This window comes from Idiotropiscis lumnitzeri, chromosome 12, assembly GCF_059441095.1.
Source record: "Idiotropiscis lumnitzeri isolate Australia: NSW breed Sydney's pygmy pipehorse chromosome 12, RoL_Ilum_1.0, whole genome shotgun sequence".
Taxonomy (NCBI): Eukaryota; Metazoa; Chordata; class Actinopteri; order Syngnathiformes; family Syngnathidae; genus Idiotropiscis; species Idiotropiscis lumnitzeri.
The window spans coordinates 13,241,379-13,260,495 of record NC_142402.1 but is presented as its reverse complement, the minus strand read 5'-3'; the positions used below and the strand labels follow the sequence as shown (position 1 = coordinate 13,260,495).

General features: G+C 39.3%; 4 protein-coding genes across 9 annotated transcripts in view; 1 reads left to right on the top strand and 3 right to left on the bottom strand.

Moving 5' to 3' along the window:
- Nucleotides 1-1,630: 1,630 nt before the first annotated feature.
- On the bottom strand, nucleotides 1,631-4,126 carry LOC148326004 (uncharacterized). Its single transcript, XM_088311479.1, has 2 exons — nucleotides 3,765-4,126; nucleotides 1,631-3,014 (listed from the first exon to the last, which is right to left on the bottom strand). The coding sequence occupies exons 1-2, from the start codon at nucleotides 3,967-3,969 to the stop codon at nucleotides 2,779-2,781; spliced, it is 441 nt and encodes a 146-aa protein (XP_088167605.1). The 5' UTR covers nucleotides 3,970-4,126; the 3' UTR covers nucleotides 1,631-2,778.
- Nucleotides 4,127-5,256: 1,130 nt separating this feature from the next.
- On the bottom strand, nucleotides 5,257-9,242 carry LOC148326003 (uncharacterized). Of its 4 annotated transcripts, none has more exons than XM_088311890.1 (4): nucleotides 8,782-9,242; nucleotides 8,066-8,143; nucleotides 6,776-6,863; nucleotides 5,257-5,623 (listed from the first exon to the last, which is right to left on the bottom strand). In XM_088311890.1, the coding sequence occupies exons 2-4, from the start codon at nucleotides 8,141-8,143 to the stop codon at nucleotides 5,391-5,393; spliced, it is 399 nt and encodes a 132-aa protein (XP_088168016.1). In that variant the 5' UTR covers nucleotides 8,782-9,242; the 3' UTR covers nucleotides 5,257-5,390. The 4 variants fall into 4 exon arrangements, 2 of the variants coding, with proteins under 2 accessions (XP_088168016.1, XP_088168015.1); XM_088311889.1 differs by lacking the exon at nucleotides 8,782-9,242 and adding an exon at nucleotides 8,226-8,522; XR_015846219.1 differs by lacking the exon at nucleotides 6,776-6,863 and having other exon boundaries at nucleotides 5,477-5,623.
- A 736-nt stretch (nucleotides 9,243-9,978) lies between these two features.
- On the top strand, nucleotides 9,979-15,936 carry LOC148326002 (transmembrane 6 superfamily member 2-like). The gene is made up of 10 exons (XM_088311336.1): nucleotides 9,979-10,455; nucleotides 12,217-12,323; nucleotides 12,394-12,491; nucleotides 12,567-12,670; nucleotides 12,756-12,838; nucleotides 13,445-13,569; nucleotides 14,056-14,157; nucleotides 14,241-14,333; nucleotides 15,033-15,152; nucleotides 15,262-15,936. Exons 1-10 carry the CDS (start codon nucleotides 10,364-10,366, stop codon nucleotides 15,469-15,471), a joined length of 1,134 nt encoding a protein of 377 aa, XP_088167462.1. The 5' UTR covers nucleotides 9,979-10,363; the 3' UTR covers nucleotides 15,472-15,936.
- A 1,149-nt stretch (nucleotides 15,937-17,085) lies between these two features.
- ncana (neurocan a) overlaps nucleotides 17,086-19,117 on the bottom strand; it is a 37,067-nt gene continuing 35,035 nt past the window's right edge. For all 3 annotated transcript variants that reach the window (XM_088311212.1, XM_088311210.1, XM_088311211.1), the window contains exons 19-20: nucleotides 18,780-18,962; nucleotides 17,086-17,499 (exon numbers count right to left, since the gene is read on the bottom strand). In XM_088311212.1, coding sequence (XP_088167338.1) covers nucleotides 17,384-17,499; nucleotides 18,780-18,962 — 299 coding nt within the window. In that variant the 3' untranslated portion in view covers nucleotides 17,086-17,383. The remainder of the gene's footprint in view (nucleotides 17,500-18,779; nucleotides 18,963-19,117) is intronic.

The following is a 19,117-nucleotide window of genomic DNA, read 5'->3' as shown; positions in this document are numbered from 1 at the left end:
GATGGTCATTTGTTTTGGATATGTGTGAATTTTATTTGTACCCTGACTGTCAATGGTATGATAAAGAATGAGGCCACGCCTCTTTGAGGTGGTGTGTCACTTTTGCTGCCCTTCTGGGAAAAATTCTGGCTATGCTCCTGGCCAAAAATGTTACTTATAATGGAAAGCAACATCATGAAGTCTCGATTATGTTTTAAATTTCAATTATCAGTAACTCCCGCTTTTTGCGAAATACACTTGCGATGGGATGAGTTTGATTCTTTTTTGAACCATTTCTACACTTTTCGGTATGAGAGTATGCTTAAGCAGCAAAACTGTATTCCATTTTACAGCTTTTTACACATAACACATAAATATGGAAGGCACTTTCTGTCTTTATCCCCGGCGAATAGCGAGGGTCCGCTGTGCTGCAGGTGTCAAACCTCAGACCCACAGGCTACATCTTGCACTTCACATTATTTTTATAGCCAGCCAAAGCTTGCGACATTTTTATCATAACAAGCCATAAAATGTTGCCTGAAAGAACACTTTTTAGGGTTCTCACGCAGCAGACCATATTTGGCCAGGGACTAAAAGAGTAACTGCCTTGTGCTCGAGTCCACACGCCTACTCCATAAACAAACAGTGCGTCTCAGCTTCTGGCATGGAGACATCATGGCTTAATATGATTTTTTTTTTTTTTTTTTAAATTGCGTCGTACAAATGCCGCTTTCAACAGCATTAAAAGCTGCTCTCCTGCTCTTCAGATGAAGCTTGGGCAATAACAAATGGCATTTTTTGTGTTTTGGTGAAATGTCACTGATGCATTTTATTCTAAATCTCTACTTGAAATATGAGCTGTTTTTTTTAAATTATTATTTTCCTCCATCTCCATCTTACCCTTAACCCTAATGAGGACTAGTGCTATTGAAAATGGATGGATGGAAAACATTTTTGTACTCATTTTAATTGACACTAGCATTTAGGTGTTAATCACTTTTGCGATGAAATGGTTGAAGATTGCAGATTACATCCTTCTGTTTCTAATATTTGTACCATAGCGTCAACAATAGCAGAAAGGTCTGCTCGATTATGAGAAAATTTATTAATGACAATTATTTCAGTAATAATTGAAATAAAGATTCAAACAATAATTTTTTTGTACAAAACAATATCTAATTTAAATGGAAACAATATTACAACAAATATAATTTATTTTATCTCAAAATTAACATTTTGCATGATTGCCTTGCATAAACAAACATGGCATTGATGTTTACTTGCTATACACTTAAAAATTGCCATGGAACTGTTGTGACATCAAAAAACATTTTAAGTCAAGTATACTCACTATATAGTATTCGACATTGTTAAATAAGTACTATTTTAACATTAACATATAATAATATATACTGTTTATAATAATCGTTTTTTTTCTATTATGCCAATTTTGTAATCGTTGAGTGTGATAATCGTAGTCCTAATAATTTCGATTAACGCCCAGCCCTATCAGAAGCACCCAAATTTAATGCTACTCAGGAGTGCCAATCAAAACGGAGCATTTATATTTTCATAAAAGGCAGAATTTTCCATGCAGCCCTTAAAACACACAAAAAACAAACAAAACTTAAACAGAGTTGGTGGTAAAATATCACAATGTTTTTTTTATTGTTGTTGTCATTTCCTTGCAGTGTAAACTAAATATGTTAAAACCACATTTACAAGTGAATACAACCAAAACATAAAATGCATGCAAGAGTCCGTGCTTTTTCATGTGCTAGACTTTCCCTCGTTTAAATTCTTTTGAGTTCACATATACACATTACAGTTTGATAACGTGTTGCTCAGCTGTTGCTGGTTTGAAGTTACAGAGGTTGACGATTACATAATCTGTGTTGATAGCAACGTTGAGTGCAGGGTTCCTTGAGTGGGGGGTGTTGGCGGGGTTAATAGTGGGACAAAGTTAATAAGATTATGGCACTGTTTGAAGTTAGTTAGAGAAGTGTGACTAAAATGATACTTTTAACAACTAATCTAATTTGTAAGAACAATGTCGCCTATAGTGAGTGACATTGTGTTGAATGATGAAGGGAATCACACAATATGATTTACTGTCAGGAGTAAGAAAAAGGTGGATCTTGAGCTGAGCACCACCTTTAGAAAGAACAATTAGTCGGGTCATTAGATGCACAATCCGCTTCAATACAAGTCTTGTTTTTTTTTTTTTTAATTTAATTTATTATTAGGATTTGCAGTTGTGTACAAATGGATTGCATCTCAGAACATATTCTAATTGTGCCCTTCAAATAAAGCTAAATTTGACAACTAAAATGAATTCACAGTTGTATAATTTTATGGAATTTGAAATACCATATTTACAGCAGTAAAATTACTTGGAAAAATCTTATTCTACCTTCTAAATTTCTCTCATTTGATTTAAGTGAATCCTTACTGACATAATGGTGAATCCGTTTGATAAAACCTTTGCATTGAAGCAGATTAGTTCAGTAGTACTCAATGGTGAAGTTACATTCAAGGTTGCTGTGAGCTTGTAGTTTGTCAACATTCTTAAAAAATGCAAATTGTTGAAGCAATAAACAACTACATAAATTATACTATATAAGTTAATGTTATTTCTATAATTTGACGATTCTCGCACGCAATAAACGAGCAGTTTTTTCCCCCCAGCTGCACTGACTATAAAAAAACACTAGATGTCCTCCTCTGACCAAAATGTCGTCAGGAGCCTCCATGACCTGATGACGTCATTGAAATCGTATAGCTAGAGCGCACATTTCTTTAAGTGCTCTTCCCAAAGACCACACGGGGCCCCGTCTTGCTCCCTCGAGGCTCTTTGGAGATGATCCAGAGAGCCGGCGACTTCATGAAATCCTTCTCGGCCATCCTGTTCTCTTCAGCTCGGGCCATCTCCAGCAACTCTGGTGTGCTTTCTGGACACCAGTCAGCCACAAACTTGTCTTTGGCTTCACAATAGTTGACCACAACCTCCTCAGGCTGTTCCCCCAAGAGCCAGTCTGGAAAACATAACATTGGACATCTGCGAGTTATGTCGGCTTATTACAAATAGAAGGTGAACCTTGGTGCAGTGATGCTCAGTTTTTGACTTGGATTTAATTAGACACTTTCCTTACGTACAACAGAATAAAACCAGGCTCATATTTCACTCTAAATAAAATCATTTGTGAGTTAAAGGGGAAGTCCCCGCCCAGAAAATATTTCCAATAATGTGTTCTATGTTCCTTCACAAGTCTAAACATGACATTGTGATTAATATTGCGTTTGTTGAATATGAGTTAAACTCCAAAATCCACCTTTTTTAGCCATGTCAGGGGCGGCCATTTTGTCACTTTCTATCAACTGAAAATGACATCATGGTTGCTCAGGGCTCAGGAAACGACCAATCGCAGCTCACCTGTTTTTTTTTAAGCAGAGCCATGATTTGTCGTTATCTTAGCCCCGAGCAACTGTGATGTCATTTTCTGTCGACAGAAGTGGCAAGATGCCCGCCCCCTGAGATGGACAAAAACGGGTGGATTTTACTGCTTGAATCGTATTCCACAAACTGAATATTAAATAGAATTCAGTATTTACGCGAGTGCCAATGCATATTCTTAAGAATTTTTGGGGGATGACCTAAAATGACATCATCACCACTTCAGTATATATACTGCACTTTTTGGTTTGGTGGTGTGCCGTGAAAAGTTTCTAATGTAAAATATGTGCATTGGCCCACTAAAGGTTGTGAATAATCCATAGCCACGCACCTGCAAAGTCATGTACGAGGTCCTTGATGAGGTGGCCGATGATGGCGTACAGAACCCCAAGCACGATGAATATGGCCATGAGAAGATAGATGACATAGGTCGGCAGGTGGATGGCGTCTCTGGAGGGAGGGATGTAGCTCTCAAACAACACCGTACCGTCCTCCTCTTTGTAACGGACCTTTAAGCTATCTACAGGAACTTCCATGGCTCTTGAAAGCTTCACGAGGCGTCTGTGAGGAAATCCATCGTGATGCTGAAGAAAGAGTTTGGAACAAAAATTCTTTGCCGGCTAAATGCGCTGAGAGATGAGAAGAATTCTCAGGTTTTTCCTCGCTCAAGTGAACGAGTGTCTGCATGTTGAGCCGAGCTCATCAAAGGAGATTAGAGCAGCTTGAGGCTGCCAAGGTTAGATGCTCATTTTCATTACGACGCAGTTACGGTTTGATGTGTTCGATGTTATTGAACTTCTCTTTCCAGTGGTCATTTAAAGCAAGGCCTGAAGTTGCATTTTTCGCATTTTGTGTTAAATTACATTTTGATTTTTTTCAATGGACTATGGGAATGAGAATGGGTATGTTCTTGCTATGACACAAGTGACGTTTTTATTATATTTTTTTTTTTTTTAGAAAATGTGATAATAATTTAAAATGATTAACTTTAAAGGATCTTCTATTATAATCTAGGGCATGGGTCACCAACCTAAAGTAATTTACTTAAATTATTTGGGTGTAAATCAAGTGCTCATCATCGTTTTGTCCGATATTTTTTTTTTTTTTAGCATATTGTTCTTCCCAAATTTACACCTTTGCAAGTTTTGATGAAGCTTAATGGTAATTGGAGCTTTTCTTTTTTTCTTTTATGTCAGCAGTGAGCTATTTTTAGGACAGGCCTGCGGGCTACTCAAGTGCTACTTGTGAGCTCCCCACGTCCACCACATTGATGACACCTGAAATAGAGCTTTCTACTAATTATACATTTAAAATATTGTCTAGACCTGGATTGAGAAACGGTATGAATGATTTTAACCTATATTCAAAATGTTCCAAAAAAATATATATACTGAATATATATATCTACAATCCATCGCTGTAGTTTAATAGTGTTGAATAATGCTGATGTTGCATAATCCTTAGGTCTTTACAAATAAGCTGACTGTAGCTGACCAGTGCAGGTATTACTCGTAAGTAGGAAGGTAGCATGGATTAATGAGAGCAGGTGAGACAACTTGTATTGTTAAGTTGTTTACTGAAAAAAAAAAAAAAAGCTTTGTTCGACAGTATGACGATGGAAATGACAGAACTGTACCAGAAAATTGTATTAAATATAATGTGTTGTTGTTGTTTTTGCACCCAACATCAATTTCAATGTCACATTTAATTTTTTTGGGCATTTTGTCATTGTTTGTGATCATTGTGTAATAGAGTGATTAACAATAGGGACAAATTACATTATGAAGGTTTGCTCTCATTATATGCAAATGAAGTAGGCCATATACAGTGAAAGACGACAACTAATGCATTTACTTCAGCATCACTACAGAGACTGCGATGATTGAAAAACAAATCAGATGACATCATCAATGGAGCTAAAGGGAGGTGATAAAAGGGCTCAAAGGGCATTTGATCGTTATGTCATGAGAGGATGTTCTAGCTTCTCCCAATGAAGGGAAGATTCTTCTCCTTGGAGGCGAGGACTGGATGGAAGGTGGCAGCCTGGCAACATTCTTTCTTCCTCTCTCTCCATTTTCACCTTGTCTCGCTCCATCTGGTCACCACACACACTCAGTTGCTTTTCTTCTTCTATTGCTGCTCTGTCTTGCTCACAATGGTCCTCCACCGGTTTGGGCCCAAGAATCCAGTCTGAGAGGAAGAACAGTGGATAAAATGATGAATTGATGACTTGTGCGTGTTGAAGTTTTTATTTGAACCATTTATTGGCCTCTAATTGACAAGTATATGTATGGCTAATCATTCCGTTACAAGGTGTTTTATTTTTGATACTTCAGTTTTGTTACTGCAATAATGATTAAAGTGTTACAATAATAATATCATGTAAAAAATATAGTACGTCAGTCCATTGGAAATAAATTTATTCTGATTAGGATTAATATTCCAATTGACAACACATACATCATCCCTCCATCCGTCCATCCATCCATCTATCCATCTAAATACCAACCCATCACTCATCTGCCCATCCACCCATTCATCCAACCACCCAATGGCCTATCCATCCATCCTTCCATCCATCCAAATCAACTAATTGATTCCTCCATCCATCCATTCACCCGACCACCAACCATCCATCCATTCATCCATCCATCATCTAAATCAACTCATTGATTCTGCCATCTATCCATCCATCCATCCATTTATCCATCCATCCATCCACCCAAATCTCAAAATCTCCAAATGAACTAATTGATTCCTCCATCCATCCATTCACCCAACGACTATCCATTATCCATCCATCATCCAAATGAACTCATTGATTCCTCCATCCATCCATCCATCCATCCATCCAAATCAACTCATTCATTCCTCCATCCATCCATCCATCCATCCACTTGATTACTACTTAGTAATGGCCATTGGCACAGCTGAGGTCCTCGTTAATGCAAAACACACTTTTTTCACTTGACCTTCATGATGAGGAAAGATTATTGTTGGGAAAGTTGACCTCTGTAAACCAACACAAGGAAAGCATCAAGGATAAAATCAACCCACATGGTGAAAAGTGGGTCACAACCCCAATGCTTCAGGACAGTTCTGAGACAGTTCTGGGTTCTGAGACAAATCACCAGAGAGGAAACAGGAAGTGATGGGAAGGTTCTTCCTGTCTCAGGTTACCTGCGAGGTCACGCATGAGATCATTTATCAGGTGTCCCACTATAGCATATGTGGCCACCAGAACCAAGACCACCCCGACGAAGATGAAGACTAAATTGCGTGGCAGAGTTATGGCATCTCTTGCTGGGGGAATGTAGTCCAAGAAATAGGCCTCCTGCTCACCATCCTTTTCTTCATTCTTCGCTGTCGACATCTGAAGAAGCCGCCGGCGTTCAAACACCAGCTTTGGGAAATTCCTCCACAAAGCTCCCTGTGAGGCGTTCAGGGACACGGTCATGGTTGAAGCGTTTTCAATGAGTGGATGATCTTTTTAAAGCAAAGGTCCAGTCAGACTTTGTGCAAGATGAGTTCTTATCAGTAAAAGGATGGGCACATGGGAATGTAAGGGCAGGTCATTTTTAAGGAACGATAGTCTCAAAAGTTCACCACACTATGGAGCTGCGACACCATAAGTATGCCAAGTCTTTAGTCTAAACTTCTAAACTCAATCCCTACATCCATTTCCACTTCCAGAGACTTTCACGGAGGGCCCAATATGATAGAAAACGGAGAAGGTGAGCCAGGGAGCGGTAAATAAAGGACAGAGTTAATAGGATTGACAGTGTCACTAAGCAATATCAGCATTCCATCTGTATAGGGATTACAGATATGAGCACAGAGAGGTGGATGATAAATCACCTAAGAGGCTTATGACCGCTCTGCATATATAGAAACATCAGTCTGATGCATACATTAAAGGGAACAACGTATTTTATAATAAATTATATTCTTCAATTGCCCCGTGATTTTTTTAAAGGGCCAAATGACCAACTCAAGATGGAAAATTTATATCGGATAATATTACTTCTGACTGGGGACTCTTCACCATTAAAATATGTTTAGTTATGCATTTACTTAGTTGAGTTAAAGCCGGGCGGCACGGTGGACAACTTCACATCTGCCGAACAGGTTTGGGTTCTGGATTTGAATCCGGACTACGGCCTTCCTGGAGTTTAAACATGCATGTTCGGTTCATCGACGAGTCTATAGTGTCCATATTTACAAATGAGAGGTTAAAGTTTTTTTCTTCTGTTTATAAGAGCCTTGCAATTGGCTGGCAACCAGTCAGTCCTGGGTGTACCTTGCCTATTGCCCAAAGTTAGCTGAAATCGGATCCAGCTCACCCGTGATCCTATTGAGGATAAGCGGCATACAAAATGGGTCAATGGATGAGTTAAAACTGTGCAGTAAAAGTTTTAATAAAATATATTACTATAGGCTGTAATCTGCTCTAAATGTAAGTGATATTAATGAATAAATTATTTAATTCATTTATAATTGAATAGCAGATGTGCTATTGTAGGATTACATAACCCCCCCCCCAAAAAAAAACAGAACAAAAATGCCAAATGTGAATAAAGAGAGTGTAATGACAATGTTATTTCCTTACTCTACTTAAAATGAATTCCTCACCTGGAAATCAAGATTTGTTGCCTTCTCCGATTCTTTCCTCAATAAAGAGTCTTCTAAATTAGTGGGAGTCAGGTGCATCTGGAAAAGGACCACAAAGAGAAATAAAAAAGTCAGAGAGACCCTCAAAGTGATGCCGGTGTCACAATCAGCACAAACGCACCATCATTGCTTCTCTCTACAAGTGTAAACAAAAGCTACGACGGTGTGATCCAGATTTCTTTCTTCAGGGCTCCGTCTTGTTTTCTGTCCTTGGCATGTTAATTTGGACAAAGCGAGAGATGACAAACTGCCATTCCAGGATGATGACTGCAACGTTTGCGCAGAGAATGAACCAGGAGACCGGGTGCAGACCGCAGAAGAATTCGTGGCTCATGTTGAACGAGATGGAAATATCTGTCGGAGGGTTCGGCCGCACAGTCAAGGTGCTCCTCTTTGTAATCCTTGATTAGGATTTTGTACTCATGTCATCAACACGCAGCTCCTTTTAACCAAGTCAGCAGATTAGCAGGTTGGGTGTGTACAGTCTGTCCTGAAGTGTCAAAATTAACTTTGACATAAATATAAAAATATGACGGGCAACACACACACATTGCTTGCTTTTAATATTGTCACTGTCGGGTGGAAACCTTGTATGTCCAAATATGGTCAATTTAATAATTCTTTCATAAATTCACATGTCCAACAACTATGTTCTGTAGATCAATATTAGAACGTACCTGTTTCGTTGACTCCTTCCTCACTCCCTTTGCATTTCTGCTCACTGTGACACTGGAATATTCTCCAGAAAATAAAAAACCTAAAAAAAAAAACACTCCAAAGAGAAATCTCTAAAAGCTGACTCTAGTCCTACAGGCAATCACTTGTGTCGGGTGAGACAGGTGCGCTCATGCTGCACCCTCAGGCGGGGGTGACCACCTTCTTGGGCTTGTCCTCCGGCTCCATCATCCACTTGAAGTAGACGTCTCCCAGTAGGAAGGTCCAGTAGATGACGGTGAGAGAGGTGTTGACGGTCATAATGCCGATTATTAGAGGATGCAGCATGATGAAAGACACACAAAAGTGAGCAGACTTCAGAAATGTATGTGGGTGTGCTGTGGGTGGTGAAGGCTTTGCTGTCTTGTCTTTCTACATTGCCACTCCTCCACTCTCACTGGCCATTAAGTTTCTGTGGCAACACGAGAGTAATCCTCTTCAGCCGCTTTGTTGCAGAAGATAAGTTGCATTAGATGACTGCTTTGGAAATGTTTATGCAGAGGATGTTGCGTAATGCACTTGCAACCTCATGGGAATGAAAATGAAATGTGGTGGACTGAACAAATATTTTCTTGAGAACTTTATTGCTTAACCATGTATAGCTATAATCCAGAATCTAATCAAGAATGGAAATATCCTACAGGGAAATTGTTAATCGTATCAAACACAGCAGATGGCTCTGCAATCGAACAAACTCACTTAAGATACATTCATATGGAGCAGAAGGGACACAACTTAACACTATATACATACAATAGTGATGACCAGTATTGGTCAAATATTTGGACACACTTTCTCTTGCTGTTGAATGAAAAAGTGTCCTTCTATCAATGACGGCGTGTGACTTTTTTGGTTGTTGTTTTTTTGTTCTATTTTTATAAAGCACAGAATTATGCACGTCTATTTTTTTTTCTAGTACACATTACACTTTTTTGTTTTTGGGGCAAACACTGGAACATATTAATGGCCTATCCGTCAATTTAAATGCTAAAGATGAATTTGAGTTACAGTAGGAATTAAACTCAAGACACAACTGCATCTGAGAATAATTTCTTTGCGGGTTGGTTCTGCAAAAACTTTGAGAACCACTCATCTCGTAAATGATTCGTTGACATGCGCAACTGTGTCCACTAGGTGGCAGTGTTGGTTAAATTAAACAATTGAAGCAGGCCACGTAAGATAAAATGGCCGCAATTCTTTTAAAGTGTAGGCAAAAAAAAAATCCCCACGAAGAATAACTCATACTTTCAAGTGAAAAGCGAGGTATTTTGATGTCGTTATGTGTCATCCAACGCTCCTGAATGCACATCATTAAATTTGAACCCCATACAACTGGAGCTGGACTTTGAGACCTGCAGTGAAGGTGGAGACTGGAGACGTGTTAGTGTTCGTGTTGATTCATCACTGATCAAAAGGAGAGGACACCGAGCTGAGGCATGTGTCCACCCGTTGCTGTGCGACATTAGGTTAGCAGCGGTGGCACATTTTTTTCCTGGACTCTCTCCTCTCTCGTGTCTCCAAAGAGCAACAGCTGAGCGTTGAACCATGAAGCTTCCCGAGGAAGTGTGCGTGTTGGGCCTCTCCCTGCTCGCTCCTGCACTTTTGTACACCATCAACAATGTCCCTGCACTCCACGAGTAAGTGTGTTCCCACTAAAATGGTTTCAATCTCGGTTTGGCTTCTATGAAGGCAGTAAGTCTCTTTTTTTTGAGTGTGCACAGTGATCTGATTTTGCCTCATTTAAAACTTAAACACAATCAGAAGTACTGACCTGTATTTTTTTTCAACCTAAATTGTTCCATGAAATTACATTCATGTATTCTCAACAATTTTATAGCGTTTATAGCGATTCTCTCGATTGAATTGCCTCCAGTGTATATGTGGCTATTAGATAATTTGGTCCAATCAGATTTCAGCCTCCATGTGTTGCCATGCCAAGCTAATCTGCCCAGGGCCTTTAGAATCTGTTGTGCTGACCAATGTAACTAATGATGTAATGTAATATAGGGTTAGATTTCAAACTTGGGCTGGCAGGTTGTCCACAATGTCAGTAATTTTCCATGCTCTCATTGGTTGGTCTCTACGGTCAAGTTTGATGAGCAGAACACGTCTGTCGTGATCTGCACACGTTAATACATTTAATAATAAGCATCTTTGGTGAATGAAGTTTGTATGATTTTATTTTATTTTTGTTTGTGTCATGTTATTAGCTATTGATTCTGAAATGTGGCAATCTTTGAAGTGCAATAGCACAGCCTGTACTGTATTCATGTTTTTATTCAGAATCTCTTTCCAGACGTTAGGGAGAGAACAAGCAATGTCCACGAGGTGATGTTTCTCGCCTTTCTTTGTATTCAGCCAGTGTATCCCCAAGGTTCTCTCTGCAGGCCATGCCTGTCCTCTGCGCCGTAACTGGAGAACGACACTGAGCAGGGTTTAAAATGTATTCCTGTAAAAGTTAACCAGCAGGTGATGGGGGAGTAGAGCCCATTTTTCTTTTCGAGGAAGTAAAGTTGCCAGCTTCCCCACCTCAGTTATGTGCTCCAAGGACTTCCTCTCCTTCCACTGGAAAGAGTGTGGATGTTCTCAGACTTCACAATGTCTGCGTTCAGGATGAGAGTGGTGTACAATCTCCCACCCTGACGTGTATAGAATTTTTTTTTTACATGTTTGTGTTCCTCATATTGCTGCCAATGAAGGTATGTTCATGGAAATGGCCTCTTTAACAGCGTTTAAACAATTCCCTGAACAAAACACAACTGTCAAGGGTACATGCTTGAAACCTGACTACTATTGAATCTTTTGCATTGAGTAAGAATGCATAAATATATACTTCTATGCATCAAAATTAATATACAGTGGTGCTTTGAGATATGAATTTAATATGTTCCGTGATCACTCTCGTAACCCAAAACGTGTGTATCTGAAATCCTCCACCAGCTTCCCTTGTCTGTCTACTTGTGTTGCTACACTGTTTGTGTTCAAATATCTGTTGCTTCGGCTGTTTTGCATGCGTTTGTTAGCATTAAACTTAACAGGCTTTATCGAGGTGACTTAAATACTAATTGTGTTTGTTTAATTTGTGACTTATATTTCAACTGTGAGTGGTAATAAACAGCTTGAGGCCAATTTTGAAGAAGTCACTCCTATCTCAAGGCACCCTGGATGTTACAAACTACTTTTTCACCTTTCCGATCGTTTACGCATGTTTTAAAGTGGACTTTGTGATCATAACGTAAAGATGACGGCTTCAGGGCAAATTTCTATCATCCTCTCACATGAGGTGGGAAGAATTGAATCAAGATTTATTATGTCACATTTTTTTTTAGTAGTTTTAAGAATTAAAACAAAAGCTGAGTGGGTTTTTTTCATCCTATCCATTTCATTTCTTCCTGCAGACCTCTGGCCATTCTGGGAATCGGAGTGGTCGTCCTGGGATCTGTTCTTCTTCTCCTCATCCTCTTAACTGCACCACATGAAAAGACAGTGGATCCTTTATTTTATGGTAAAGACCAACCATGACATTTTATGTTAACTTTAAGGTGAGAAGAGTTGCAATTTTGTTGCGTGTCCAGTGTTTGCAGAGTTTTCCTTTACTTGTCTTGTGGGCCTGACTAATGCACTGGAGCAGGACGGCTTCATATCAGGCTTCATGGGCTTCTACCTCAAGATGGTAACATTTGATTTACTACCCTGAAATAATATTTTGTTCTCATTAAAAGTCTAAAATCACAATTTGTTGCTTCAGGGTGAACCTCATCTGAGTACAGCTTATGCTGTGATGATGTCATACTGGGAAGGCGTTGTTCACTTTATTCTCTTCTTAATCATCATCCACCGAATGTTCAGAGGGTAAATTGAAGCTTAATCACTGAAAATATGTTTGTTCTGTTTTATGTATCTTATCAGACGATTTGTTCTTGTTTGGTCCTTGCAGGAAGTCTTACCGCAGCCTGGCACTGCTTTGGGTAGGATCCTCCATCATGCATCAACTCGTTCACATCCCGGGAGTGGTTGTAGGTGAGTGCATAGTAACTTGGGAATATAAATGGTAAAAATTAATACATTTTGTGACATCTCACCATTCGTATGTAAAACGTTCTTCGAGCAATCTTTGTACAAGATGTTGGAAGGTTTCTATCGGAATTTTTGTCCCTTTTTTCAAGATAGAAGACTTTTGAGGCAAAGAGGGAGCAAGAGCCTGATTCTCTATTCTAGTTTAGCCCAAGATTTTTTAATGGGGTTGAGGTCAGGGCTCTCAAGTTCTTCCACAGCAGAACCATCCAAGCGTGCCGTTATGGACATGGCTTTGCAGACAAAAATTCATTGACTCATCTCCATGAAACTCTATTTGAAATTTGTATTCTTGTTTTTCATTTCTATTAGTTTCTACACCATCCATTAAAATGTCTCGACATGAGACTGGTCCTTGACGCAAAAAAAGTTGGAGACAGCTGTATTGTTCTAAAAAAATATCAATAACGTCACTGAATAATCAACTTAGAGTCAAATTATAATCGACTACAAAAAAGTCTTTAGTTCTTAGTAGGTTGGACCTTGAGGGATGGAAACTTATTGTCCTCTAATAAGTTCTTCTTTTCACCATGTTTTTTTTGTTTTTTTTAGGTAAACATGGATCTAACATCCGTCCAGCTTTTTGGAGGAATGCCCCTTTCTTTTTAGCACCTTTCTGGGCAGCTTCCATCCTTTTTAGCAGGCCCAGAGTGATGCCTATCATCACAGCAGATAAGGTAAATGAAAGGTGGAGTGCGGAGCGCTAGAATCTCATAACGCAAGTGTGCACCTTTCAAATTGATTTCACCTGAAGTAATATTGTTAGAAAATAATATTCCCCTTTTTTCGGCTTTCAATAATAAAAAAAATAAAATAAAAATACAGTCGGAACCAAAGGAGCAAAATACTACATACTTGCCATTATTTATTTATGAATGTATTTATTTATTTATTTATTATTCTTATTATTATTATTGGTATTATTATTATTATTGGTAGTAGTAGTAGTAGTGATGCTTTGTGAGACAGGCTGATTGACAAAATAGTGATAGAATGCGGCTTATTCAAACAGCCTGATTGGTACAAAGACGGGCAAATGTAACGTGAGCAGATTTCCAATTGCGGTGTTTAAAAAAAAAAAAAAAATCTTACTGAACGTTAATCTATGCTGTTCTGTTCAAGTTAACTGATTATATCTCTCTGAACTTGTCTGTGTTAACTAGATCAGCGCCGAGCAAAAGAAAGGTCTGTTATCTCGTCCTCTTCACCTGCAGCTTGTAGTGTTGCTACTTGGAGGTGTTGCCGTGTCTGTTTTTAGAGGCTTTGTGAGTAGAGCACTTGCTAAGAAAATGCAAATCAACTCTGCAAATGTGTCAAAATGAAAGCTTTCCCCCATGTTGTTCTTCAGGTGGTACTGGATTGTCCTTTAGATTTCTGCTTCAAATACATTTATCAGTTTGAACCATACCTGAAAGATCCCGTGGGCTTCCCCAGAGTCATGGTGAGTCAGAGGGAGAATAAATAAATTCAACTCTTTCACCTCCACCAAGAGAGCAGGGTTGTCAGTTTGTCGACGATGTCTTGTGTATGGTTGATGTACTCTGGTCTGGTTTTCTGATATAACAAACCAACTCCAGCCTTGCAATTGGCGTGCTGTTACCTAGCTAGCCGGCTAGCTAGCTAGCTAGTTAGCTATTCCTACCCTAGAAATGCATCTTCCCCGGATGCCACAATTTACAGACCAGCCTAGTGTTGTTATTTAAATTCACAAGAGAGGAATTGATGCCGTGGACAAAAGCGCTGCCAGTCAGTCGGTCAAAAGGAGCTGTTAGCTCTTTTTGTAGCTGGTGGCTAGCACCTCTCGTCTCAGTTTGGAATACCCCACGACAACATGGTAGGAGTCTTTACGAGTATCTTTTCGTGACTCATACACGTAAGGATGTAGACGTAATAAAAATTCTCTACGAAGTAGCATCCATTTTTTTAGAGGTGCTTTTGTTCACTCATTCACACAACGACTTGATTTTTTTGCATGATTGTGAAGCCTAATTTTTCTCTGTGATGTGTCAAATTTCTACTATTCACTTTCAAGATCCTACCTAATGCTTGCCATTTCTTCATTTGTTTTATCCAGTTGACACATTTATAAGCCACTTTTGGATTATTATGATGATTTTGATCAAAGATTTTTTTCCTGCAGATGCTAGTCTATTTGTTCTATGCTGTGCCCCTCATGCTCGTCCTCATCTATGGTTTGATAAGACCAGGCTGCAGCTGGATGCTAGACTGGACTCTATTCTTTGCTGGAGCCACCGCCCAGGTAAAGTGTACTTGTCATGTTTTTAAATGTTGTATGAGTAAATTTCCACGTTTTATTTTTAGAACTAAAGCCTCTCTCTCACTCTCTCCTTCCCTCCCTCTGTGTCCAGGCCCAATGGTGCCACATCGGAGCATCTTTACACTCCCGCACCCCCTTCACATACCGAGTCCCAGCAGACAAATTGTGGACTATTATCACCTTCAATGTACTGCTTGCTGTTGTGCCCACTCTGCTGGCTCTGCACTGCCACAGCCGTCCTGCCTATTTCATGAAACTCGTTCCCAAAGGACAGAGCAATAGCAAAAAGAAGAAAAACTAGAGCACACAACAGACAAGGTTACTCCAGGTGCAAATTTTTTATCAATGAGACTGCCACATGGAAAAACTTGGCGCGACACAAAATATGTTCAAACCCCAAACCTGGAGGAAAGCAGCAATCATGTCGCTGTGAGTGACTCAATGCAGCACTCCCTATATGGACTGTTGGACTCTGATAAGAAGGTCCTGAATGGGAGTGAGGACTGTGATCAGCTCGCACAGCTTTCAGGTGACTCATGCAAAATATCCACTTCCTGTCTATCCAGGTCTCCATCAACTGTTGACTGAATTAAATATCACCATTGCTAAGGTACCAAATGTATTTACTGGATTCACAGAACAGAACAGAATGATTTCAAAGTAAGTGTATATGAAGGTTAAAAATGAAAAACACCATGCCACAAATTTATGCAATAACATACTAATGCAAATCTTAATATTAAACAATCAAGGTGACTATTATGAATATATTCCATATCTGGGCTTCCTTTTTTTTTTTTAATTGGATTTTCTTTTAGTTAGTGGTTCAAGATTGACACACTAACACCGGCTTTGAGTGGAGCTGATCTTTTACCCAATGATGATGTCACAGTGTTCTTCGGGCTGCACGCCGCTGACCCGTATAACTGATAAGAGGTGAACCCTGGATGGAAGTGCACTGTCACACTTTGCTATCTATCACGTGACATCATGGTCATCTTGGATTGGGCGGTGTTTAAAACAAAAATCTCCCCAAAAAGTAGAGCTATAAACTAGTTAGCTATTGCTCCTTATTCTCGTTGTAATAATTGAAAATTCAGTGGGGTCTTGAGATAAGACTGAAACGCGACATTAAATGCTGTGTAATTTTCTCTTTATTAAGAATGAAACAACAACAGGACAAAAACATCATAAGAACACCAAAAAAGGTAGATGACGATTCAAATATCAAAGACAAAAAACAAAAAAAAAAAAACTCCACATTCTAGCCATCAAGTAAATGTAGCCATGCAACGATTGAGGGGTGTTTTAAGCAATTTAGGTACAAGTGAGTGGAGTTAAATAATCTCACTCATGTAATCAATCAAGTTGTCAATGCCACTCACTGAGTCACAGAGAAGTGCTTGAGGCGCATTATCCGATTGGACAAGGTCCAGCTATTGATTAAACATCAGCCAGTAAACAACAATATGTACAATACTCAGATTAGGGACAATCAATTGATTAATCTTATTACTGGCTGATTGTATGACATAATACTGGATTAGAAAAACAATGTTACACCAAATAAGTACAAAATAACCAAAGAGCATCTTCACTAGCAAAAGTAATAAATAAACCATGACACAAAACAGAGCAGATATTAGAAAAAAGCATGTCAGTAGAAGAAACGGAATCTGCAACGCGTGTGCTTGTGGACAAAGTAACAACTGCAGCACGTACGTAGAAAAAAAAATTAAAAAAAAAAGCTGAGGGTCACCTTGCTATCTTGCATGAATGACATCTGTGCTTTGTAACAGAATACTAGATGAGTCATTTTCAGATTACGCAAACAAAAACAAGAACATTCCTCTCTCACGTGCACACACACTCTGCTGCCAGTCTGACCTACTCAAGTTCATGGTGAGCGTGAGGGGGGAGAGGGGGGGGGGGTCACTGTACGGAAAGGTTAGGGGAGCGTGAGATTGCGTTTTACAGTTAGTGTTCGCGTTGGACCTTAGTTAAAGGAAGTGGGTTCAAGAATTAAAAAAATAATAATAATTGGTGCAGTTAATGAGATCAACTCTATGTGTGATCGTAATACAAAGTAAAACCTTCGGTATTTCGTCAGGAGGGGGAAAGCAGTTAGAAGCAGAAGAAGGGAATCGCTGCTTTGCTCGCGGGAACTGCAGCCACAGTCGCGCCCCGGCTTTGCAGGCGGCGTGTTATTTGGTTCAGTCGTAGCTGCGTGCGTCTTCTCTGGCCTTGTGGCCCTCGCCGTGCCTCCTGTGGCTGCGACGCCCGCGGCGCTCTTTGCGATGATGGCGTCTATATCGGTGGGAGCGCCGGGCTGAAATGGTTTTCAAGGGGGAGTTTTATTTTATGATCAAATTAAATACTTTTTTGGTATGATAATGGATTGACACCTCGTCAGTCATGCCTTCTGTACCTGATTGGTTGTTTCCCCCCGACCGATTATTTTACTGCAGTCAGGTCATAATGACAGTTTCAACAATCCCAAAAAGGACTCGGCTCCCCAAGTGCCACCAAATTGACAAAAATGGAAAATGGAAAAATGTAAATACAATAATGCAGTAGGCTCAGGTTTTCACAAAAAGGCAGAGCGGTTTTATTCTTAAAGTAGATTTTTTATTGTAAGGTACTGTCTAGACATCGGCACTGGGGGAAATATAGGGGGAAAACAATTACAGTATCTTCCGGACTATAAAGCGCACCTGCATATAAGCCACAGCAATTCTTTTTGGGGGGAAAAAAAATGCCGCACCAGGCTATAAGCAGCAGTTTTCTATGTTGAAAACCCAAGAGAAAAAAAAAATTGAGATTTATTTAGCCTACTTTCTGAATTATAGAGCGCCGCTACTGGTGAAAGAAAAATCCACAGCAAAACCGCACCGTTGTATTAGCCGCATGGTTCTAGGAAAAAAGTAGCGGCATATAGTCCGGAAAATACGGTACTAAAATATTATTCACCTAAGATTTTTTTGCAAATTAAAGTTAAAAATTGCACTAGACTAAATGTAAATAAAACAAACAGTTCTTAAAAATTGAATGCACTTGCATGTGCTTAAAAGTTAAATACAACCACACTGTACTTAAAAATGTACTGTACTGGATTAAAAAAAAGTTTTAAATCAGCTGCATGCAAGAAACTTCATTCTTATATGCTTGATTGTATATTTCATGTTTTAAACAATAAAGATTTGATCACTCTTTAACTTGAAAATGATTAATGATTCAAAATTTGAAGTTCTGACCCCTTATTCTTTTGTCTTAAACAATTTTTTTGTGTCGGAACCAAATTTCTAATAATCACAAACCTGAGTGGTGCATTTCTCTGACTGAAAATAAAGGTTTTGTGCTATTATTAACGCTGTGCACATCTGATTTTATGTTTTAGGCTGATATGTGTTCTTGAAGTAGATATCACATAAGGTGCTTTCAGAACATTTTTAAACACTCATCCCATCGTTATTGTTCTTTAGATGAAAACCTGATCAAGATATTTTTAGCTTCACAGCCTTTTCTTTTCTTTTTTCAGTCGACTTATATTTGTCTCCAAAGACTTCTCCAAATGATGTGAAGGGCTGAGTTAGGATTTAGCAGACTTACATTTGGCACAGATGATCCTGGGTCGCTCCCAGCTTCCGTCAGCCCTGCAACGTGCAGTGGGAATGTGGCGCTGGTAGAAGCCCTCCGAGCACTGGTAGCGTACCACCGCGTGGATGTCATAGTGCGACTTCCGGCGACCTACCAGGTGGGCGTTTTCCACAGCAGGCGGGGTCCCGCACAACACTGGAAACAGGATCAAGTGGAACAGCAAAAGCACTAACTTGACAACAAGCAAAACATAGTGAACGGTTCTCAAAAAAAGAGGTCAAGTGTTTTCGTCAAGCTCACTGAAAAACTTAAAAATAAAACAAAGAATGATGTGTTGTGTATTTCCCAAA